This window comes from Schistocerca gregaria, chromosome 5 (genome assembly GCF_023897955.1).
Source record: "Schistocerca gregaria isolate iqSchGreg1 chromosome 5, iqSchGreg1.2, whole genome shotgun sequence".
Taxonomy (NCBI): Eukaryota; Metazoa; Arthropoda; class Insecta; order Orthoptera; family Acrididae; genus Schistocerca; species Schistocerca gregaria.
In genome coordinates, this window is record NC_064924.1 from 96,998,096 (window position 1) to 97,024,277 (window position 26,182).

General features: G+C 42.1%; 1 protein-coding gene across 1 annotated transcript in view; it reads right to left on the reverse strand.

Annotated features, from left to right (window-relative positions):
- The window catches only part of LOC126273243 (venom dipeptidyl peptidase 4-like), a 327,710-nt gene that overhangs the window by 180,459 nt on the left and 121,069 nt on the right, over nucleotides 1–26,182 (reverse strand). The window contains exons 6-7 of the mRNA XM_049976788.1: nucleotides 22,332–22,376; nucleotides 9,946–10,130 (exon numbers count right to left, since the gene is read on the reverse strand). Of these exons, the coding sequence (XP_049832745.1) occupies nucleotides 9,946–10,130; nucleotides 22,332–22,376 (230 nt within the window). The remainder of the gene's footprint in view (nucleotides 1–9,945; nucleotides 10,131–22,331; nucleotides 22,377–26,182) is intronic.

Here is a 26,182-nt window from a genome sequence, read left to right on the forward strand (position 1 = left end):
CGACGCCGTGAGATGGGAGATCGGCGCGCCTTCCTGCGTCTGTTGAAGCGGCTGGCAGTGGACGGCTCGGGAGAGCGTTGGAGATGCTGCGCCAGGTCTTCGCCCGAAATCGAAGTTTATTAGAAGTTAAGTGACTGGAGATATGTTGTTTCATTTACTTGTTAAATTCTATTTGTTTTCTAGGTCAGTCTCTCGTCCCCAGTTTGCTTGCCTGTCTTTAGTCCGCATTAGGTAGGCAGTTAGTGTCTGTCTGTCTGTCGGTCGGTGTGCCGTACGTTAATTTATTGCTTAAAGGCCGAATTCTTGAAATATGTTTTTATCTTGCCTATCATCTTGCGAGGTGGTATATGCGTAATGTAGAGCATGTTGTACATTTTATGTAAGTCTGCATTTTATGGGTTTCATTTAGTCATTTTAGGTTATAAGGTTGCCACCCTTCCACCGTAAGAGTCCTTTAAAAAAATAAACAAACTGCACTTCTGTGGCAAATAATTTGAGTGTTGTACCATTTCCATCCCTCTTACGGGGTGCATAGTTTACGTGTTTGTGTGAATTGTTAAAAAAAGTTTTGTTTAAAGTAATCCGGTGTGTTGCAGATTTGCACCAGTGTACTCTTTCAGAGGTTGTTGTGAGCGATCATGACTACGGCCGTGTTGAAAGGGAGCAGGCAAGCATCTCAGCCCGAAGGCTCGTACTGTTAATATTGTTTTTTTTTTCTCTGCCTCTAAATAAATTTGTAACTTGATATTTCGAGGGTGCTTTCTGCTTATAGTTTTAAATCTGTTTTGAAAAAGCTTTTAGGAATAAAATTCGCATTTGTTGAAAGCAATTTAATTTTGCATCAGTTACTTCCTGGCAACTACTCCCACGCTCACCTAGTGTGATTAAATGTGTTAATGTTCTTCATGAATCGCTAGTAAACAAAGTAAATTCTTTAAAAAAATTGAAAGTAAATTAACGGTTCGTTCCCTTATCGAATGTTTGAGGTCCTTACATTAAAGGTACATTGGCAGCGGTAGGATCATTCTACAGTCAGCTTCAAATGCCGGTTCTCTAAATTTTCTCAGTAGTGTTTCTCAAAAAGAACATCGCCTTCCCTCGTGGCATTCCCACTTGAGCTCCTGAAGCATCCCCTTACTACTTGCATGTTGATCAACCCTACCTGTAACAAATATAGCAGCCCGCCTATAAACTGCTTCGGTATCTCCCTTTAATGCAGCCTGGTGGGGACCGTAACAGTCAAGCAGTACTCAGGAATGGGTCGCACTGGTGTTCTATACGCAGTTCCCTTGTACAGATGAGCCACAATTTCCCGAAGCTCTTCCAGTAAACTAAAGTCGACCAGTCGCCTTCACCACTGCAATCCTTACATGCTCGTTCCATTTTATGTCGCTTTACAACATTACACCTCGCTGTACAGGGTGTTACAAAAAGGTACGGCCAAACTTTCAGGAAACATTCCTCACACACAAAGAAAGAAAATATGTTATGTGGACATGTGTCCGCAAACGCTTACTTTCCATGTTAGAGCTCATTTTATTACTTCTCTTCAAATCACATTAATCATGGAATGGAAAAACACAGCAACAGAACGTACCAGTGTGACTTCAAACATTTTGTTACAGGAAATGTTCAAAATGTCCTCCGTTAGCGAGGATACATGCATCCACCCTCCGTCGCATGGAATCCCTGATGCGCTGATGCAGCACTGGAGAATGGCGTATTGTATTACAGCCGTCCACAATACGAGCACGAAGAGTCTCTACATTTGGTACCGGGGTGGCGTAGACAAGAGCTTTCAAATGCCCTCATAAATGAAAGTCAAGAGGGTTGAGGTCAGGAGAGCGTGGAGGCCACGGAATTGGTCCGCCTCTACCAACTCATCGGTCACCGAATCTGTTGTTGAGAAGCGTACGAACACTTCGACTGAAATGTGCAGGAGCTCCATCGTGCATGAACCACATGTTGTGTAGTACTTGTAAAGGCACATGTTCTAGCAGCACAGGTAGAATATCCCGTATGAAATCATGATAACGTGCTCCATTGAGCGTAGGTGGACGAAAGTAAAATGAGCTCTAACATGGAAATTAAGCGTTTCCGGACACATTTCCACGTAACATGTTTTCTTTGTGTGTGAGAAATGTTTCCTGAAAGTTTGGCCCTACCTTTTTGTAACACCCTGTATAATGGACGTGACTGTGCCAAGTAGCAAACTACTAATGCTGTATTCGAACTGCAAGTGATTGTTTCTCCTCCTCATCTGTATTAACTTACTTGTTCTACATTTAGAGCTAGCTGCTATTCGTCACACCAACTAGAAATGTTGCCTAAGTCATCTTGTATAACCTACAGCCGCTGAACATCGACACCTTCTCGTACACAACAGCGTCATCAGAAACAGTCGTTTATTGCTGCTCACCCTATCCGTCGGGTCATTCAAGTATATGGAGAATAAAAGTCGTCCTTTCGCGCTTCCCTGGGCCACTCCTGACGACGTCCTTATCTTTAATGAACGCTCGCAGTCGAGGGCCACGTGCTGGATTCTATTATTTAAAAAGTCTTCGAGCAAATCACATATCTGAGATCCAAAATAGATTCTCGGACCTCCGTCCACAGAATCCAATGGGGCACCATGTCAAACTTTTCCGCAAAAATGGGACTATGGAATCTGCCTGTTGCCCTTCATCCACAGTTCGCAGGATATCTGTGCCGTGTGCTCCAGCGATTTAGTTGTCCCGGTGTAGTGTGTTCGATCTCTTCCGATTCGCTTTGCGGTGCGCGGGTTGGTGCGCCCTCTGGGCTTCGGGAAGCCGAAAGGGAGAGAGAGAGAGAGAGAGAGAGAGAGAGAGAGAGAGAGAGAGAGAGAGAGACGAGCGGGCCTGAACGAAGCGACGCCGGAAGATCGTGGAAGTGTCGCAAGTGATGTGAGTGTGGCAGTTGCACTGGAGGTGCTGCAGTGACTGGCTGACGTTCGTTCTGTTTACGAGTTCAACCTTCCTCACACTGTGGCTACGGGCTGGTGTTATTCTGACCATTACCTTATTAGCGGCATTTGGATTAATGTTGTTGAAGGTGAGCTGTTAGTTTGGTGTATCTTCATCCGGTGGAGTTAACACCGAGACTTCTTTCTGTTGTATTCTGGCTTGCGCTGCTGAGCAGTGAGTGTTCTCACGTGTCGAAACACTGACTTGTGTCCTGGTTAATTTACGTATGAACTGGAGTGCCTATGTGGGAGTGTTTGCTTAAATTGTTGATGACGTGTTTCACAATACCCTTACTTGAGTGTCTTTAAATTGCATTTCAGTTTGCTACTGAACTTATGTCAGTTAAGGGACGCCCAAATCGTCACGCTAGTCAAGTAAAGTTTAAGTCTACTGTGACACCACGGTTTACCTGTTGGATTAAAATTAATTCAACCTTAACCACAGCTAGGAATAATTCAAGGCGAATTGTAAGTGCCGTGTGTGTTTGTTTTCTGTCCTTTTCTCTTACTCACTACTGTTGAGTGTTAAACTGTTTTGGAAACCCCTTTGACGTCATTTCACGGTGTGGTTTTGGAAAGAGTTCTGTGGGTACTGTCGTTAACGACTCCTGTTGCAACGGGGTTTCTGGCCCACACATCTATCGCACGCCAGGGGTTTAGTGCCAACCGCCAACAGTGCGGTAACTTGTTATCAATCTTTTTCGAATCACCGTCTGACCTACGACTATTAATGGATTTCTGTGGTAAAATTCAAATGGGGGCACTGTCTTGTTAACCTGTATGAAATGAATGTGCTTGCCTTGTAAAACAGTTCATTACTGATTCTGAGTAGTTTAATCGGTGGTAGGGCACTCGTTATTCTGGACCAGACTGTACTTGGCATTAATTGCATTGTCTTGGTAAATCGGTGTGCTACGTAAGATTATAACACAAGTGCCATTGTGGGTAATATTTACTGTTTAACTACATGCGTTGGTTCTGTGAATAATTGCGGCACACAAGGTCACGTAAGATAGTGCCGTAGTGGGCAGATATTGCTATACGTCTGTGATATATCCTGTAAGCCATTGTGCTCATTAGGTTATGTAAGGCTTAAATACAGTTATCAGTTTGGTAATTTTCTGCGTTTCGTAATAACAGTTTACAAGGATTAAAATTTTGGAAAGGTTTAAATCTCATATTTGCAGTTTGTTTGATGTTAGATAACTTGTTGATGATTCATGTTAAATCAGCTGATGTGCATTTAAATGCCCGATTGTCGCTTCCAACTGGATACGTCACCTCTGCGCATTTCTGAGGTATTCCACCGTTCGACGCTGCTGTTTTTTGCCTACCCTCACATCAGCTGGCAGCACTAGACATTTTTTTTATCGGAAATACGACACATTAGAGCACCACTTCATACTCTGGGCTAAATTTGTCGCTGTTTGTTTTTGTATGAGTAGTGTTGCTAGCTTAACAGGCAATTTCGGTATTCACTTGGTCTAACATGTTCTCTTAATCTGTAATTTGGGATATATGCATAAAGTCATTTTATTTATTTATCGTCTATAATTGTTTTATATGTAAGTGAAATTTAGGAATAGTATTGGAGCTGAAGACCTAAATCGTGAGTAGATGGGAAGTGCGGAGGGGTGGGTAAAGATGAGTAAAAGTAGTACAAGTGAGTGCTAAGATATTTAGTAGGGGAGGAGAGTGAGAAAGTGAGTTGGTAACGAGATGGAGAAAAGGGAGGTGGGGATAGAGTCGCAGTTGAGAGAAGGGTGAGAGAGAGTGAGTGAGACTGAGTGAGGTGGCGCAGTGGTTAGCACACTAAACTCCAATTCCAGGTTTAAGGTTTCCGTGATTTCACCAAATCGCTCCAGGGAAATGCCGATATGGTACCGTTGAAAAGTCACAGTCGGTTATCTTTTCCAGCCTTGACATCATCCGAGCCTGCGCTCAGTCTCTAATGACCTCGATGTAGACGGGACGTTAAACCCAGTCTTCATTCCTTCCTTTGGAGAGTGAATGAGTCGGTCAGTGTGTGTGTCTGTGTGTGCGGAAGAGAGAGAGGGAGGCGAATGATAAGGTTTATTTTTACGTGAATAAGTGAATGATTTTATTGGTTTCTGGTTTCCAATATTTGCTGAGCCATTGCGTAGCTACTCATGGTTTGTTAGTGGTTTGTGTATGTGGTAGCGTCCTTAAAAAGTGAGGAGGTGTGTGTCTTTACTGATTCTTTCGGTATTCATATCTTTTCAATTATGCTTAGCCCATGATATTCCTGTTCAAGGCGAACTGCAAATATTCAGTAGTTTGTGTTGAAGTGTGCTGTTGTAATTAGAACACATGATTACGCTTGTCCCTTACGTTTAACCGCTGGCAAATGATACCGCTCCCAGTCTCACCGTCAGACGTTCCTAAGATATTTTTCTGTTTCCCATTTCACGTTCGGTAAATGAGGGTACCTTACTCTTGGTCGATTTTCTGTGTGTACGAGGGCTATTCAGAAAGTAGAGAACGTTTTGGCATTAAAAATAACTAATTACAAGAAATAAATGTTATTATATACATCTGAAAGAGCGACTAACATACTACTTTTCCACATAGTCACCAAACACATAGAGGCACTTATCATAGCGGTGGTGAAGCTTTGAAAGACCTTCGTCGTAAAATTTGCTGCCTGAGACTTCAGCCAGTGAGTCACGCCCGCCTAGAGTTCAGCGTCGACATCAAAGCGTTTGTTTTGAACTCCTCTTCTAAGGCTGTGCAAAGTTTGACAATACCAGGCAGAATTTAAGGTACTCCACGTTCGAGGAAAGCAATAAGAAGCACACCTTGCGTATCCCAAAACATTGTCTCCGTCGACAAGGTTTCCAAAGATTTTCTTGGTTTTTGGGGGGGACCTTGTGTGTCCCCACTCCATAGGCTGTAATTTTATCTCGCAATTGACATGTTTCATCCAAGTCTCGTCACCAGTTACCATTCGATCCAGTAATGAATCACCATGTTTGTGGTAGGGCTCCAGAAATGTCAACATTGGGCCCCATTCGCTGTTCTTCACGGTGCTCTGTAAGCATTTTGAGCACCCATCGTGCACAAAATTTGTGGTAGCGTAGCTTGTGAGTGACAATTTCAAACAGCAAAGTCCTTGAAACTTGTAGGAAAAAAAAGCGACAGCTCCATTATTGTGAAGCGACGGTTTTCACGAATCGTTTCTTCAGCTTTAGCGACGAGATCGTCAGTCACAATGCTCGGGCGTCCACTCTTGTATTCATCAGGAACGTTGGTTCGGCCACTTTGAAACCGAATGCACCATTTCCGGACGGAACATTCACTCATTACGTTGTTTCCGTAGACTTCGCACAGTTCACGATACATTTCTATTGGTTTTAGGGTTTTTGCCAACAAAAACCTTATCATAGGCCGCACCTCACAACTGGCGGGATTTTCGATTGCAGCGTACATTTCAAATTCGAATATAGAAGAAAACTATACGCGCAGAGACGTTCCCGCTGTCACGGATGGATGCCGACTGAGCTGCCGAGCACGCACATACCAAAATATACGCGATCGGCGCGCGCCTAGCGGTGTCAGACGGAAACATTCCCTACTTTCTGAATAACCCTCCTATATTTGTCTAACCTTTTAGCTAGGAGCTAAATTTCCAAGCTAGTTATAGCCCATAGTAAAAGAAAATTGAATAGGTTTGATTGTGACACAGTTCATTTCAGAGTTCTTGCCCCATGTTGAAACAATGAAAGCATACTGTTAAATATCGCCAGGAGGAATGTTTTGTTGATCGTAATTTCCAAGTCGCCGATGGATCTCAGTAACACCGCAGCTTTTGCAATGAGTCATTGACAATTACTGTTAGCATAATAATATTTCATTTCTTGTTGTTACTGAAGTTATGGGCTACTTACAAGTGTTAGGAGGATGAGACATAAATGCAGTAGTGATTTTCTGACGATCGAAAAGAAGTTCTGGAAAATTTACAAAAAGGGGAATCTGCAGCCCAACGTTCTCAGGTTTATGGTTGTAAGTAGGCTGTTTAGGTTTTTATATTGGTAAAGCCACGTAGCGCTCTGTATGAAAATCACTGGCTGTGCTGTGGGCAGTCTGTGGCTGGGTGGCATTATTGTAATATTCGCTATTGTAATGTTGGGCTGTTGGCTGTTAACAGCGCGTAGCGTTGCGCAGTTGGAGGTGAGCCGCCAGCAGTCGTGGATGTGGGGAAGTGAGATGGCCGATTTTTGAGAATGGGTAATCTGGAGGTGTGTCCATCAGAAACAGTACATTTGTAAGAATGGATGTCATGAACTGCTATATATATGACTATTAAGGTAAATACATTGTTTGTTCTCTATTAAAATCTTTCATTTGCTAACCATGCCTATCAGTAGTTAGTGCCTTCAGTAGTTTGAATCTTTTATTTAGCTGGCAGTAGTGGCCCTCGGTGTATTGCAGTAGTTCGAGTAACGAAGATTTTTGTGACGTAAGTGATTTGTGAAAGGTATAGGTTAATGTTAATCAGGGCCATTCTTTTGTAGGGATTATTGAAAGTCAGACTGCGTTGTGCTAAAAGAAAATATTGTGTCCGTTTAAGCACAGTCATGTATAATTTTTCAAAGGGGACGTTTCATGGTGTAGGCACACAAACAGCGAGAGACGTGAAGGAAATATAAAGAAAAGCCGATATATTTTGCAACCAAAGTTGGCAGGCCATTCGTTCATCACAGTGTAGAACTAAGTGCCTGAAAAAACGTCGCATTACGCTAAACTAGTTGAAGCAGTGCATTGGCGGTTCAACCAGAAGAGAGCAGAAGGATTTCCAGTATCAGGTCCGATGTTAATAGAGCATGCAAGAGAGTTCCACGGAACTCTAAAGATTTAAGGCTTCATCAAGATGGCTGACTCGATTTAAACGTCTTTATACAGCTTGAGATACTGCTATTCTGGACTAGAAACTAGCTGCTACAAAGAGTTAACAGACGCTCTTTGCGACTATTTCATCAGTTACAACGAACAGAATAATCTTCTCGCAGAACCAGAACAACGCTGATGAAACCGTTTGTACTGGCAGGGCATGTCCACACGAATTTAAGCCTCTCGGACTGAATTCTATGATAATTTAGAATTAGTCGTGTTTTTCGATTATGCGTGCAGTTTCGGACCCTCATTGACCTGGGTAATCAAGACTCTGCCGCAGTCGATATGATCTTTGGGCTTATTAAAAAGGATGACACAGAATAACGGGAATGTTTGAAATGAGTGGTGGCAGCCATGGGTAGGTGGCAGCACTGCTCCGCCATTTCAGTAATCATGGATCTGTGGAATGAACAACAGAGTGTGTTAGCCATAAAATTCCTTATAAAAACAATGATAGTTTGGCAGTGGCGTAGAGAGAGTTTCGACGTTTTTATAATTTAGGACGACATGATGCCGTTCCGTCGAAACATGCGATAAAATGTTGGATTAATAACTTTGAAGAGACTGGATCTGCCCTCAAGAAAAACCAACAGGACGACCAAGAAGTGTGCGTTCTCCAACAAACATTGATGTTGTACGCGAGTCTGTCTTATGAAGCCCACGGCGTTCAGTTCGTAGCAAGCAGCAGTGGTTGGAATGTCCCGGGAGAGAGTTCAAAAAATTCTTCATCTTGATTTAAAATTTTGTCCGTACAAACTACAGAAGATTCAATAGTTGAAGGTCTGTGATTACTGGTTACGATTAAGATTCTGTCAACAAATGATAGCAAAAATAAATAATCGCGATGAAATTCTAAACAAGTTGTGGATGTCAGGTGAGGCACATTTTCAGAACTACCGTTACTGAGCAAACACAAATCCTAATCACGTTCATGAGAGCCCTTTACACGCTAGTACAGTATGGTGAGGTGTTTCATCACATGGGATTATCGGACCGTAATTTTTCGCAGATGAACAGGGAAACACAATAACTGTCAATGCCGATCGTTACGTGGAGATGTTACAAACTTTCGTTACACCTGCATTGAACAACTTTCCAAACGTTCAAGATGCCTGGTTTCAACAGGATGAAGCAACATCACACAGTGCACGACAATCAATGGCGTATGTGCGATAATTATTTGGCAACCGTGTGATCCCACTATTCCGTAACATTCCCTGGCCCCACCGATCGCCAGATTTATCTGTTTGTGATTTTTTGGTGTAATTTTTTCTTGTGTATACACGACTCGACCAAGAGCCCTGGATGAGTTAAAAGAGAGAATTCTGGATGCACAGTATCCCAGCTGACATGTTGCAGCGGTCAATGAGGAATCTCAACAGCAGATTTCACGAATGTATTCGTACAGGAGGACGCCATCTAAAGGAAGTAATTAAAAAAATAATGATAAATGCCATCAATGTTTCGTAAATGGAAAACTTCTAAGGTTTCAATTACTATGAATGCAATTTCTTTCGTTTATCACTTCTAGTTTTATTGGATTGTGGAAATGCTCCCATTTTTCGGTGTCACCCTGTATAATCCTACGCCGAAAAAGGTGCCGGTTTTTATAATGCTGACGTGAGCAGTAGATGCTGATGTTCAGTATATTTATAAAACATGATTCTAAAGAGTGCTCTTATTCAAACAGGCCAAACTGGGATATGAGAAAACCGCATATTAATTCTTTAGCACGTACTATTGCTCAAATGGCCGGCTCTGAGCACAATGGGGCTTAACATCTATGGTCATCAGTCCCCTAGAACTTAGAACTACTTAAACCTAACTAACCTAAGGACATCACACAACACCCAGCCATCACGAGGCAGAGAAAATCCCTGACCCCGCCGGGAATCGAACCCGGGAATCCGGGCGTGGGAAGCGAGAACGCTACCGCACGACCACGAGATGCGGGCACGTACTATGAGTCTGAAGTACTGTTGTACAGTCAGCAGCCTACAGACACAACTGGGCACAACAAACTCGGCAGATAATACTGCACAACTTACCGTTAGCATATGACTCCAGGATTCCATTGAAGACGAGGTTCGGTACCCCGTCTTTGGTGATCTGTATTGGTTCAGCGTCAGGCGACGTCAGGTAGTAGATGTTGTTTCCGTACACATACGCCAGCTGGCTTTTTGTGCCCCACGTCACCAGTTGAAGGCGTTTTCCACCGCCGATCTGTGTCACCCTGCTGAGGAGACACACAAATGTTGAATACTATGGCACCGTTCACCAGACAGTGTCAGACTTGAACAATTTAGTCCTCAGCCAAAATATCGCACATTGTATAAACAAACGCTTTATCCTACAGGAATGTGCTTACGTATACATGATTGTACATTTACGTATACCTGTATGTCCATACTCTGAAAACAACTTTGAAAGTCGTCTGTAAAATCTGTGAACGCTACAAACAATTCAATACCTTCTGTTGCTGTCAGTACGGGTAATGTAACTGATGATGATAAACAGAAGGCCGAAATTCTAAACCTAGCTTTCAAAAACTCGTTCACGATAGAGGACTGCAGCACCATTCCCCCTTTCAATTATCGAACAAACGAAAGGATGGCTGACATAGTGTTTAATGTATCTGGGATTGTAAAACAGTTAAGGTCCTTAGACGCCAGGAAGGCATCTGGCCCAGACGGTATCCCTGTAAGATTTTATTTGACTATGCTACAAATATAGCACCATTTGTATCCGTCAACTATCAGAGATCATTGGAACTGCGGGAAGTTCCACGGGACCGGAAGACGGCCCAGGTCATAGCAATCTATAAAAAGGGGAAAAAATCGGATGCATATAATTACCGGCCAATTTCACTGACATCGATTTGTTGTAGAATCATGGAACATATTTTGTGTTCAGACATAATGACCTTTCTAGACTCTGAGAAGCTCATCTGCAGAAACCAGCATGGTTTTAGGAAACAGCGCTCATGCGAGACACAGCTGGCCCTCTTTGTGCATGATATACAACAGGCTCTAGATACCGGCTCCCAGGTTGATACCATATTTCTCGACTTCCGAAAGGCGTTCGACTCAGTTCCGCACTGTCGCTTGTTACAAAAAGTGCGCTCTTACGGTCTATCCAATGACATATGCGATTGGATAGAAAATTTTCTAACAGACAGGGACCAGTATGACGGCCTGAAGGGGTAACTTCAACAGAAACAAGAGTAACTTCAGGTGTGCCCCAGGGCAGCGTAATAGGTCCTCTGCTTTTTGCGATTTACGTAAACGATCTGGTTAATGGTATTGACAGCGGCCTTAGACTGTTTGCTGATGATGCTGTAGTCTACAGGAAAGTAGTATCTAACAAAAGTTGTGAACAAATCAATGAAGATTTGCAGAAAATAAATGCGTGGTGTAATGACTGGCACTTATCTCTCAATATTAATAAGTGTAACCTACTGCGTATAACCAGGCGAAAATTCCCATTAATGTTTGAGTACAAAATAAATGATCAGTCTGGAAGCGGTAACATCAGTCAAGTATCTGGGTGTGACTATACGAAATGATCTCAAATGGAATGAGTAGATTACACAAGTAACGGGTAAGGCGAACTCTAGATTGCGGTTTATTGGTAGAATCCTGAAGTGATGCAGTCCTTCAACAAAGGAAATAGCTTACAATACGTTAGTTCGTCCAGTCTTGGAGTATTGTTCGTCTGTATGGGACCCTTACCAGTTGGGTCTGATTCAAGAGATTGAGAAGGTCCAAAGAAGAGCGGCAAGATTCGTGACTGGTACATTTAGCCATCGCGAGAGCGTTACAAATCTCATAGAAAGTTTGAAGTGGGACACACAGCAGGGGCTGTTCACTAAATTCAGAAATCAAATCTTCACCGAGGAAGTAGAGCATATATTATTACCACCAACTTTCATATCGTGTAATGATAATCATTCAAAGATAAGGGATATAAGAGCTGATACTGAAGGCGTTCAAACAGATGTTTTTCCCTCGCACGATCCGCGAGTGGAACAAAGGGGGGAAATATGACTTTGGCGCGAATTGTGCCCTCCGACACACCGCTTGGTGGCTAGCGGAGTATGTATGTAGATATGTAGATGTAGATGTAGAATGGCAGTGGGCGCTTACTACTCTATTAGGGCTATTGGCTTATCCCGTTTCAGTCATGTATGAGGGAATCCTACCCCCCCCCCCCTTCCGCCACCCTCCTCCCCCTCCAATCAACCGTGGACCGTAGGTGAATCCACAACGGAGGGGTATCTGTTGAGAGGCCAGACAAACGTCTGGTTCCTGAAGAGGGGCAGCAGCCTTTTCACTAGTTGCAGGGACAACAGTCAGGATGATTGACTGATCTGGCCTCGAAACATTAACCAAAACGCCTTGCTGTGCTGGTACTGCGAACGGCTGAAAGCAAGGGGAAACTACAGCCGTAATTTTTTCCGAGGGCATTCAACTTTACTGTATTGTTAAATGATAATGCCGACCTCTTGGGCAAAATATTCTGGAGGTACAATAGTCCCCCATTCGGATCTCTGGGCGGGGACTACTCAGTAGAACGTCGTAATCAGGAGAGGCAAAACTGACGGAGCGTGGAATTTCAGATCCCTTAATCGGGCAGATAGGTTAGAAAATTCAAAAAGGGAAATGGATAGGTTAAAGTTATTTATAGTGGGAATTAGTGAAGTTCGGTGGCAGGAGGAGCAAGACTTCTGGTCAATTGAATACAGGGTTATAAATACAAAGTCAAATAATGGTAATGCAGGAGGAGGTTTAATAATGAATAAAAAATAGGAACACGGATATGCTCTTACGAACAGAATAGTTTCCGCATTACTGTAGTAAAGATACACACGAAGCCCATGCCTACCACAGTTGTACAAGTTTATATGCCAGCTAGCTCCGCAGATGATGAAGGGTGAAAAAATGTATGTTGCGATAAAAGAAATTATTCAGACAGTTACGGCAGATGAAAATTTAATACTCATGGGGGACTGACTAGATTTAGATCGTAGAAAAAGGAAGAGAGGGAAAAGTAGTAGGTGAATATGGACTGAGAGTAAGGAAAGAGGAAGCCGCCTGATAGAATTTTGCACAGAGCATAACTTAATCATAGTTAAGAATCATGAAGGAAGATTGTATACCTGGAGACACTGGAAGAATTCCGATAGATTATATAGCGGGAAGACAAGGATTTAGGAACCAGTTTTTAAATTGTAAGACATTTCCAGGGGCAGATGTGGACTGTGACCACAATTTTTTGGTTATGAACTTTAGATTGAAACTGAAAAACTTCAAACAGGTAGGAATGTAAGAAGATGGGATCTGCATAAACTGAAAGGACCATAGGTTGTAGAGAGTTTCAGAGAGAGCATTAGGGAACGATTGGCAAGAACAGGGGAAAGAAATACAGTAGAAGAAGAATGGGTAGCTTTCATAGATGAAATAGTGAAAGCAACAGAGGATCAAGTAGGTAAAAGACGAGGGCTAGCAGAAATCCTTGGGTAACAGAATATATACTAAATTTAATTGACGAAAGGAGAAAATATAAAAATGCAGCAAACGAAGCAGGCGAAAAGTAGTACAAGCGTCTCAAAAATGAGACAGACAGGAAATAGAAAATGGCTAACCAGGGATGGCCAGAGGAGAAATGTAAGAATGTAAAGGCATATATCACTAGGGGTAAAATAGATACAGCCTATAGAAAAATTAAAGAGACCTTTGGAGAAAAGAGAACTACTTGCATGAATGTCAAGAGCTCAGATTGAAAAGCAATTCTAAGCAAATAAGGAGAGCAGAAAAGTGGAAAGAGTATATAGAGGGACTACACAATGGCGATGTACTTGAGTGCAACACTATGGAAATGGAAGAGGATGTTGATGAAGACGAAATTGGAGATATGATACTGCATGAAGAATTTGACAGAGCACTGAAAGACTTAAGTTGTAACAAGTCCCCGGGAGTAGATAGTATTCCATTAGATCAACTAATAGCCTTGGAGGAGCCAGCCATGACAAAATTATTACACCTGGTGAGCAAGATGTATGAGACAGGCAAAATATCTTCAGACTTCAAGGAGAATATAATAATTCCATTCCCAAAGAAAATAGGTGTTAACAGATGTGAAAATTACCGAACTATCAGTTTAATAAGTCATTATTGCAAAATACTAACACGAACTCTTTCAAACGAATGAAAAAACAGGTAAAAGCTGACGTCGGTGAAGATCAGTTTGGATTGCATAGAAATGTTGGAACACGAGAGGCAACACTGATCCTGCGACTTGTCTTACAAGATAGGTTAAGGAAAGGCAAACCTACGTTTCTGATATTTGTAGTCCTAGAGAAAGGTTTTCACAGTGGTGACTGCAATACTCTCTTTCAAATTCTGCAGGTGGCAGGTGTAAAATACAGAGAGCGAAAGGCTATTTACAATTTGTACAGGAATCAGATGGAAGTTAGGGGCACGAAGAATGAGATTTTCACTATGCAGCGGAGTGTGCGCTGATATGAAACTTCCTGGCAGATTCTGGAAACATCCCCTAGGCTGTGGCTAAGCCATGTCTCCGCAATATCCTTTCTTTCAGGAGTGCTAGTTCTGCTTGGTTCGCAGAAGAGCTTCTGTAAAGTTTGGAAGGTAGGAGACGGATACTGGCGGAAGTAAAGCTGTGAGTACCGGGCGTGAGTCGTGCTTTGGTGGCTCAGTTGGTAGAGCACTTGCCCGCGAAAGGCAAAGGTCCCGAATTCGAGTCTCGGTCGGGCACACAGTTTTAATCTGCCAGGAAGTTTCACCACAATGAATGTTTAAAAAATGGCGACCCTGCCAGGATGGTAAAATACCATGATTGAAAGTCGACCACATGCCTAACTAGGTCAGAAAAATACCTACAGAAAAATTTTCGTAGTAACATTTTTTTTTCTTATAGTTATACATAGTCGTAAACAGTAGGTGATGCAATAGATAGTAAAAGTATTCACCAAATAGTGAGACATTGTAGCAGAGGCAATAGCATAATTAAGTTATGAATTTTAATATTGTTAGAATTAAGTTTTCTCCCCAATGCAAGCGCACAGGTGGCGGATACATCGTTGACAAGTTGGTTCTGACCCAACAAGTAAGTGAATGGTTTGTCAAGTCGTGTGAACAAAAAGTTTATGAAACGCATGAGATCGTATGAGCGCTTGTTGACGCGAAGTAGGGCGCGTAAATTTCTTTTAAAACTGAAAATAAGGGATTCGGAAAGATTAGCAATGGCAGATCGAGACCTTGACCGAATTAAGGTAGAGACCCAGCATGAAAATGGACAGAGAATAGGGAACAGTAAACAGAGGATGTAGTATCGCGAGAAATAGGATATATAACGCACCATAACGACGATAATGTACGCCAAGGCATAGAAAATCTAGGTCAACATACGACAGAGGAGCAGGAAAGTATAGACACAGTCGATGAGGATTCTAACTTGCGACTAGAATACGTAGAACCCATAGTACAAGTAATCAGAGCTCCCTCACCACAGAGTACAAGGAATGCGAGCAGAAACGTGTCACAGCAGAGGTCAATGCAATCGGTTGCGAACCAACACTTGGGCGAAAGCACAGAACGTAGGACGTCGGAAGAAAACGCAATAGGACCCACCAATCTGGCAGAATTATTACAAAATATTACGGAAACCATGAACAGGCAAAATAAAGAGATTGCGAACCAAATTAAAATTCAGAATGCAGAAATGACGAAAAAAATGCAGAAACCGCGAGACAAATGCGTGCGATTAAAGAACAAACCAAAAAAATTCAGTTACACCTAAGTCATATTGAAGACGAGGCAAAAGAATCTCGAGAAGTGATAGGACACTTAATAACAGGTTACAATCAGTTGAGAACAGACATTGACAAGGTACAAGTGGACGGACAAAAATTGCGTAATGACACTCAGGACGAGATCAAAACATTACGTAACAACACCCAGGGAGAAGTCAAGAAACTAAAGAAACAGATAAACGTAATTACTAGACAAGCAGCAGGTACAGCGCGTGAAATTGTTGAAAAAAGTGTGTTACACAAACGTATCACAAAAGCAGCACTGAAAAGATATGATAAACGCATAGTAAAAATAGAAGGGCAAACGAAGCGACAATCCCAGAAATTGCGAACATAGTTGTTGCAAACCATTGAAGAGCGTAGTGAACTGGATCGAACAAGCACAGAGTCTGCAACCACATCCGTATCTGTAACAGCTCCGGTAAAACAAGCAATTAACGAAGATATTACGCATTTGCTATTCCAATCACCGGCGGAAAGTGACATACGTGACAATGGAAAGCGTGGTCGCGAAGAGTAAAGTGCAATGCATTCAGCTACACGTTCACAACCGATGGAAGCAAAATTATTGCGTACCACTACAACGATACTACGCAAGGGTAGGCGAAAGTTACAGTGGACAATATCCAATGGATCTACCACAACCGGAAAGAACGATGGGAGAAATAATCAGAAACAAAAGTGCTGAAGAATCGCAAATTTCATATGGAACTATGACGAAGTACGACAATGATCATTTCCTCACAGTCAGAAAATTTCAGTAATTTCGAGAAGGAAACTCATTACATCCACGAACTTTTATTGATCAATTACGAGTAGGATTACCAGAACACTGGACGCTAGCACACAAATTAGACTATATATGTGCACACATGTCAGGAACAGTCGCAGAAATCATGCAGAATGTTGCAGCAACATGCCGATCGTACGAAGATTTCAGAGAGAAGTTTCTCTCACGATATTGGTCCAGCGAAGCACAGAACAGAGTGAAGTACGAATTATTACAGAACCCATATTTTGAAAATTCAGGAGAGAAGAGTCACGTGAAATTTTTCGTAGTAATGGGAAACAAAAATCAATGCTTAGATGTACCATACAGTGACGGAGAGTTGATTAAATTATGCGCTATGAAGTTACCATTGAAGTACAAGCAATCATTAGTAGGTCGCGGAAGCAATGACGTCGAAGTATTTAAAGGTATTCTAAGGGAACTAGAGTTCATATTTTCGGAAGATGACGCAAGAAAAAGACGAAGCGCACGTGAAAACGAAAGCAAAAAGCAGTGGAATCCACAAGACACAGTACGAACAAACAATAATTACGAACCCCATGATAACTTCGCAACAAGAAACGAAAATAGATTTCAACAAAGAATCGGTTATGGATTTAGAAGAGAATATGGCAATAACTATAATTCACCCAGGAACGGCAACAACTATTGCAGAGGGAATAACGACAACTGTAACGGGTGCTGGAGAACCAATAGACTGACAAATTATCAACAAAGAAACCACTATCAACAAGCTGAAAGAGAAAAGCGAATACAGATAGAAGAGGTTGAGGTAAGACAACCAAAACCCGATAAACGTTAGAATTGACAGCTAAGTGCCCATGCCAAAGAGAATGACGCACCGACGCAGGACAATTGCAGCACCTTGAACAGAGAAGTAAAAATCTTATCACGAGAAGAGAAGAAGGAAGAAACAAATCTGGAGGGACCATATGAAAACGAAGACAAGAAAATAACAATATCGTGCTGGGACGAAATTAATTGGAAGAATACTGACAAGGAGGATGAATTACCAGAGGCATGCACAACGAATGTTGGAGGAAAGGATGAAGTAATGAGTATTGCAGAGCTATTTGAGATGGAAACCAAGGAAAGTTCGAAGGACGGTGATATGTGAGGTGTCAGGCAAATCCAACACCTTCCATGAAAACCCTGACGTGATAAGAAAATCCAGTAGTATGTCACATAGCTCCGAATAAATCGTGACATTAAATTAACCAAAGTAATACGAGTAACGAGTGAGTAAATGGAATACCACATACTAACACAAGAATGCCTAAATGCATGTCGTACTTTCCCACCGTGAGATCGACGCAGTTCCGAGAGGAGAAACGAGAACAGAAGCCGAGAGCAGAACCCTGTTAAGCTAGAAGGCCCTACGATAAGGGATGGACTGGACACCCACGTTGCCAGCTAACCACTAGGGCACACCACCCGCAAGTTTTAGCGTGAGACCTTTTCGCGTCTCTGTTGTGTTGCAAACTTTAAAAACATTGCCCCACCACGAAAAGTATAACGTTCCTCATTGGATAAACAGAATTTTTGCAGGCGGAGCTTAAGTTAACATTGAGACCCTGATTGGTCAGATGAAAACACAGCCAGATAATTATTTTTAAACCAACTTCGGTAAACTGTAGTAAGGAGAAGTTAGGAGAGTTGCTTCCGAGATGGCGAGCTGGACGGAGCTGCGCTGGCCGCCGCCTCCCTGACGAACACCGACAAGGTAATGAACGCACGAGATGCCACATAACAGCGCATAAGGCTTCACTCAGAACTGCAGAAGTCTTATCTGTTATACCCCCTTTTTGCGTAATACTAGTGTCGATCGTAAATTAAATTTCATTGTGTTCACATTTGCCACTTGAAGTAAAAATCTGAAACGCGATGATTTCTCTGTTATATAATTATTGAGAAGCCACATCAGCCACTGTAATTTACGACAAGTAAACAGAACTTGGAAACCCATTCAGGGAACATTCGTTCACATTTTTGTTGAACGCAGTTGGTTTTTACCATCCTGTATTGAAACACTTCCTTTTATCAATAGTGCAATTTATAAACAATGTTTTGTGAGTAGAATAAAATTTCCAATGGTAAACCTAACTGCTTTTTCGACGTTATTTTACCTGCTAACTAAAAATAGGAAAGCCTTGAACCCCTTCCACTAAATGTAGTTAGTATTAAGATTCTTTTACAGGGAGTGCAGTGGAGCTGACGCTGAGATCATTAAGTATTTTGTTATATCATCGCTAGTCTCACTGAACTCTTCTGAATTCTACATGTCATGTGTGGTCTGGCGTCTCCTTACCAGCAACAAGTCCCAGGTTCAAACTAGTCAATTCCCTGTTGCGCGAAAGTGGTAGGGAGACACGATATAGAACAGACACCACCATGAATGTTTAGAATTTTATTTGAAATGTTTCAAGATACAGTCTTCTGCCCTTTAAAATTGAAACTCTCCTTCTAGGGTTTAAGCCGTTAAATTATTTGTTGGTGAGCGGTCTTCAGTTAAGTGTTAATATCTCTTAAATTAATCTTCTTCTCTTGCCCTTAAGGCATAACATTGTTATGCTTTTGAATGGGGCCTTCAGCCCAGTTTGCATGAAATGTATTAAGATAAGGTCTTCTGCCGTTTAAGTGAAACTCCTCTTATTGCTTAATATGCGACCTCCAGCCTAGTTCCATTAAAATTAAATTACTAAGGCCTTCAGCCGATCAGATTGAAGATTTAGAAAATATTCTTGGGTGAAACCTCCAGAAAAAAACTTGTATTTCAACTTGCTTAAACCATGTGTCTTGTATTTTGAATGTGGCCCTCAGCCGATCTAAAGTTAATCAAATGAGGTCGACTAAAGTTTTGAGTGTTTTGTATCCTTTTAGTAATATTGTGTGTTGATAAATAAAGTTTGTATGTTGACTGCAACTGAGAGGAACTCGTTTTGGCCCATTTCCGCAACCTAATCCGCTCTGCCTTCTAGCCCAGGCATTTCAAGCAGTATACAGGCTTTCCAATTCAGGTCAAACATTCATTTAAATGGGAATAATACATGGCTCAGTGGATACTAAAAGCTACATTCTGGTAATATGCAACGCAGTGCGAAAAAAGCGTACTATGACAGAAAAGATTCGTTTTTCATCATGTACATTTTAGATTAACATGATATGAAAAACGAACTTTATGTTTCCTAAACATTTGGGAAATTTAAAATGAATTATTTCGGCCACTTAGCGAATCCACAATACACATACTGGCAACAGTAATTAAAACTGGTATAAAAGGTCTCACACATGGCTGAAACACGCTATGGTTACAGAAACTAAACTTTCAAAACATTACTGTACTTGGCGTTGCAGTATAATAGGCATCTTCAGTTCTTAAATGCAAAGAATCACGAGTTTGAGACATGGTTCTGCTTCCTACAGAAAACATGTCTTAGAGGTGACTTGATGATGGTTTGATTTAAGGATAGCTATTACTAGTCGAAATTGGGTGATGTTGCAGACAGAACTGTCCCTATTGAAATAAATAAATAAGCTCGAAATACGCCGAAATGAAAAAAAAGGAAAAATAAAATCCCTAATTTTCTGGCCGTAGTGGCCCAGAATGAATATATGCCTCCCTGGCTAACAAGTAAGCATCGAATCTATACAGCTCTGTCTCTAACATATTCCGAGATTAAGTACTTAAAAACGATAGTTTTCGCCTGTCGTCTAGCGCTTGTCACTGCAGTACTTTCAGGACCTCTGTGACTCTCTCCACACAATACTTTATTTCAGATAACTGCATCACCTGCACAAATTAGCTGGAAAGCACAGCTCACTCTCGTCTACTAGAAGGGTAACAAAAGTGACTACCGTCCTACATCCTTGACAGACTCTTGCTGTAGAATCTCAGAAGATATTCTGAGCTTAAAGGGAATGAGGTATCTCAATCTAAATTGTCTCCACCATTCTCACCACCATGGATTCGGTCATGCGAAAGCGAACTCGCGCTTTTGTCAATGACACCCTGAAAGACACAGTAGTTTTCTACTTCCGAAAATAATTTGAATCATTAGTACCACTACGCTTGTTAACGAAAGTACGAAGTACGCAGTATCTAATGGAATTTGTGGCTGGACTGAGGATTTCTTGGTATGGAGGACACACCGTGTTATTTTAGATGAAGAGTCATCGTATGGTCTTATACCAAACAGAACTAACAGGAAAGATACAAAGAAGGGCTTATGCATAGTCATAGATTTGTTTCACTGCTAGGACAGAGTCGAAGAGATGCTCAAATACTGAACAGACAAACACTTGGAGGGAGATGCAGACAATTCCGTGGTAGCTACTCACAAATGTTCAAGAACTAGTTTTAAGTGAGGAATCTACAAATGTACTACAATCTTCAATGTATCCCTCGGTCGGTAACGGCAAGGGAACAGTGGGAAATATCCTCTGCCATACACTTCACAGTGGTTTGCCCAGTATGTATGTAGTCGCAGGTGCAGACGACAGAGTCGCCACTGGCTAGTTTCGATTCCGATGAAGGACACGCTGTTCCGATGTGACGTATGATGCTGTATTTGCTTGTATTCACTTTCTCTTGTTGAAGACTCCACAAAATGAAGCAGTGGTGTCAGATCACGAAAACATACCGGCTGTTTTAAAGGGCCTCTTGAGAAAAATTAGCGCCATTGAACACGCGTAAGCTGTGGATGTCCAAATAAAATGTCATCATCATCATTTTCTTGAGCCTTTGTCCAACTCAACGTGGGGTCGGCCCTGTTACTATGGATTTGGCACTGTTAGTGCAGAGGATGGCCGGATGCCCTTCCTGTCGCTACCATGTACCCCTGGGACAGAAGTAGTGTATCCTAGCTGTCTACGTCTAGTGTAAGCCACAAAATGGTGTGAAAGTGTTCAAATGTCTGCGAGTCGTGTCTGAGGCGGGACATGGGGTCCAGCCAGGTATTCATCTAGTGGGATGTGGAAAACCGCCTAAATTGTTGCCGAAATTGTTAAAGTGTCTGTGTCGTGATTCAATCACTAGCTACGTGTTTGAGCTGAATTGATATGAACCTTGCATTGCCTCCTTAAAATTTGTTGCTAGCAGAATCCCTTAAGAGAACTAAGTTTTGTCACTGCTTGTGTTAACATTTACTAGGAGCAATATTTCATGTAGTTAAATTTTGTCTTAAAATGAGTATTTCTCTGATGTAATAAACGAGTGATAAACGAAAAAAGCAAAGGGGCCTGGTCCTTCCTATTGTGTCCGGTTTGCAACACATATCACTGATATTTTCTAAAAAAATCTCTCACATTTATCTTGGAGGTGTAAGAAACATGAAATAATTTTCAGAAACGGTTTTGGAGACAAGATGAGTTATAAAACTAGTTCTGAAAAATATTTCAAAACACTAGTTCTGTAATTAATGTTAAGGAATTATGAGTATAACCCGAAATTCGGCGCTCAACGTCAAGGAATGTTTGTATCAAGTTGATCTCGACTTTTCCTTCAGAGAACAGCAACCTAGAGAAGGCAATATTTATGAATTAGAATTAGCTGCGGTTGCTCTGTTCTCTGGTGGAAGCACCATCTTGTGCAAGATAGATACTGAAAGCTGTTTATGCTCAAAACGTTTTATGTTCGTGATGAATTTGAATTATCACGTCAAGAAGAAAAGGCAACGCATGATTCTGTGCGGTTTTCGAAACCGAAGCACAGTATTTGAACTCCTTATTTCTTCAAAACATTAAAATTATCAGATTGTCGATTATAATATATACCGGGAGGTTTTATAAAAAATTTTAATTACTTATCATACCTTTCTCCTGTTTTGTGTCTTCTGCCAAGGATCTTATTTTCCCTTCTGAAACAAAAATAAAAATGATCAGTGAAGTGCGTGGCAGAACCATCATAGAAAGATGTGAAAACAGCTGTAATAGGAATCGATCACATCCCACAAATTAGTAAAAGAGTTCTTTTTTCATTAGAAACAAATCCCATTATTAACAGAACTTATCTGTGTCTCACATTCTTTAAAAAGATGTTTCCCAGTCGAATGAAAATGAAACTTCCATAGTCTCTCTACACATATTTATTAAACTGTAATTTGTAAATGATCCAGCTGAGAGAGATGGCAAACATATGGAGACTACAATAAATAGTTTACGTAAAACGAGAAACAGGAGCAGCAAGTAATCCAGGATCTACGTATCGAAGTACAGGGTGATTACAATTAAGCTTTCAAAGCACTGTAGAAATAACATAACTGGTCAAAAGGGGGAAAACGTATGCCAGAAGAAAAAAAAATAGTGTTAAAATTGATCAATAGATGACGTTGTATGTGTCACAATATGTAAATGAAAACGCCTGTCCTGCACACGACCCACAGAAGTTGGTATAAACACGCCGGGTACACGGTTTTTCCTCCTTTCGCGTCTGTGACGTTCGCTATGACTGTCGCAAGGCAGGATCGCGCTCTGCTTGCAAAGCTACATTACAAGAATGATGACTGTGCCCGCATCGCTCTGCAGAAGTTCCGGACACTGAAGGGTTTGAAAAAAAGGCGTTGGTCCGATGACTGCCATGGGCCTGGAGAAAATGATTCGGAAATTCGAAAAGACGGATTCTTTTGGTGTGCAACGTGGTAGAGCGAGGAAACGAATTGATTCGACGTCAGTGGAAGCTGTGGCCTCAGCAATGCAGGTGGGGACGAGTGCTGGTGTGCAAACGTGTAGTGCCGGAGAATTGCCCGAACATTCGACACACCCGTGAGCACGGTGCATAAAATCCTGCTGTACTGTCTGCCATCGGGTTCCCCTAAATGGCAGGCAGCACAGCATAACAGCCACGCTATGGGGTAAACAAACCAACAGCCAAACAGGCGAAGACATCAGGTAAACACGCCGAAGGTTCCAGTCGATTAATAGGAACCTTTCCTTGCAGAGGTCGCGGTGATATATCCGGTCATGGATTGCTACGCCGGGTTTCTATTGGCTCCAGCTCACTATATAGACCCGGTCGGTCGAAGGCAGACCAATCTTCGTCCGCTGCTAATGGTGACCGCTATAGCAGAGTCTCCGAGACGATATCACCGAAGCCGCTGTACTGCACCGCCGAGCTAAGTACCAGCCGACCGAGAGGAACCACATCTCCGGCTAGATCGACGGCCGTCTACATCTATTGTATAGCCAGCTATTGTATTGTAGAAGAGTTACGTTCAATAAACAGTTGGAGAATACAACACCTACGAAACATCCTTCTTGGCTATCCATTCAAAAAGACCCATGTGCACGTGTTTCTTCCTGTTGACGTGCCAGCAAGAAAGACCTTTGCTTTAGAATTTCTTGCTCGCGTGGAAGTGGACAATGATTGGCAGTGGAAGATTTTGCGGACAGACGGAGCCCACTTCCATCTGACAGGATATGTCAATACACAGAATTGTCGAATATGGGCAACGGAAAATCCACACGCAAATCAACCAATATCACTTCATCCTGAACAGATCGCTGTATGGTACGGGTTCACGGCATCATTTATCATTGGGCCTTATTTTTTCGAAGAGACACGTGCTTCCGGTCCTGTTACCTGTACCGTCACTAATACGCGCTATGCGTGTCTTTTGCGCAGTCACGTCTTCTCTCCAACAGCGTGGATGTGTGGATGGGATCATTTTTATGCAAGATGGCGCACCACTTGCAAATCCAGTTAAGCAGCTGCTGAAGCGCCATTTCGAAAATGCTGGAATTATCAGCAGCCATTGTCCTACAGCCTGGCCGTCCCCGTCACCTGATCTTATCCCGTGTGACTTCTGGCTGTGGGGTTATCTGAAAGATGTTGTGTTCGTTGTTCCGATTGCAAACTTAGCTTCATTGATGGCACTCATTGCGCAACACTTCGATCAGCTGTGGAACATGCTGTTTCTCGATTTCAGCTTGTTGTAGAAAACGGTGGACAGCATACTGAACATGTTTTGCGTTAGTCACACAGAAATTAATAATCTGATTTGATTTTCATTGATGATTTTATGCGGTTTTTGTCCTCAGGAAATTAAAAACCGATGTGATTGATGTTTTTTTCACTTTTTGGCCTTAGGAGACCTAAAAATCGATGTGTGAGAGGGTTTTTAACCGGTTTTGGGCCTCAGGACAATTAAAAATCCATTTTTCCTATCCGATGTGATATAACCTTGCCGTGGTGGATGGGCTAACGTAACTAACAGTATCACACCTGTACACCCTTTACACACTGAGTAATGCAGTTTCCTTAACGTCAAACATACACATTAGGCATTGTTGTATGATTCATTTGTCATTTGTAGTCGACCACTATTAAATTATGATGCTTGCAGTGTCATCTATTGCTACACTTTGTAACTGTTTATTTTTCTTCTGCTGTACGTTTTCCTCCTTCTCCGATAATATTCCGTTGCAATTTGACGTCATTCTGGCCAGAGGTGTTATTTCTACAGCGGTTTGGAAGTTTAATTATAATCACCCTGTAGGTCTCCAAGGCATATTCTTTATTTGTTTATTCGAATAAACTTGAGCAAATTTCAATAACAAAATACAAAATATTATTACTATTGAAAATTTAAACTAAAGTTAGAAATATTTACTTTGTCGATTGTACTTTTTTCTTGAAAACACATGACACTATGAACCATCTATTCCAGTGATTCGGTGGTGCAGTCGTGGATGTCTTGTAACGTACAACTGAAAAATATATTGAAGCAGCTGTTTGCTCTTCAGCCCTACATTGGTCACATCGAGGGCATTCTGAAGCTGCCCACTGAGCCAGGCTCAGTATAAGTACCATGGTTTGTGCGAACCCTAGTACTGTTGCACCACTGTCCTCTGGGAAGAGAAAATCCTGGTACGTGCAGCGATGGGTCAGTAGTAGGTTGGCGACTGCTACAGGTGAATGTCTTGACTTCAGTCTCTGTTGCTGTCGTTTAAGGAAATCTGCAGCAACATGGCTGCGAAGGGATAGGTTGGCACTACATTTTTACAACTGTGGTTTGATGCCTACCAGTCGTCTAGTTTGCAGAGATGCAATATTACTCGGTAAGGGTAACCACTAATAGTTCTTTGCTGTGGCGGGAGTTGGCACCAGTAGTATCTCTGACAGAAGAACGATCGATTTCCTTGCTCAGAGGTTTGTCTTTGGGCTTGGGCCAACTCGAGATGTAATGGAGTGCCGACCGCGACTAGGAAGAGAGGACACAACGTTTGAGTACGGAACACATCAGTGCGCGAGTCGGTGATTGGCTGGTGGACAGAAGCGAAGGCGGCGTACCTGAGGCCGGGCGGCGGTTGTCACGTGGTTCTACTGGAGTTGGCCGACGCTATGCATTCTCCGGCAACCTCGTGAGCTGTGGATGTGCCTGCTTCCTTGAAGGGATACGCTGTTATGGTCTTGCGGAGTGATGGTCTGGCATCCTCGCAAAATCACCCGAGCATCAAGACACCCAGTTAAGTACGCTAATTACTAAGAGCGCTTAGTTAACTGTGATTGTGATCGCTATTGGTACAGTAAGACGTTGCAGACGTGTGATGTGATGCTTGCTCGATTTCATTTAAGGCCTCCTACTAAGCCTGTGCTCTGCTTCCGCATAATATTGATGTGGTTGCAGACGTCTGTCATTAAGTTCTAGTGAGTGCCGGTTCTCGT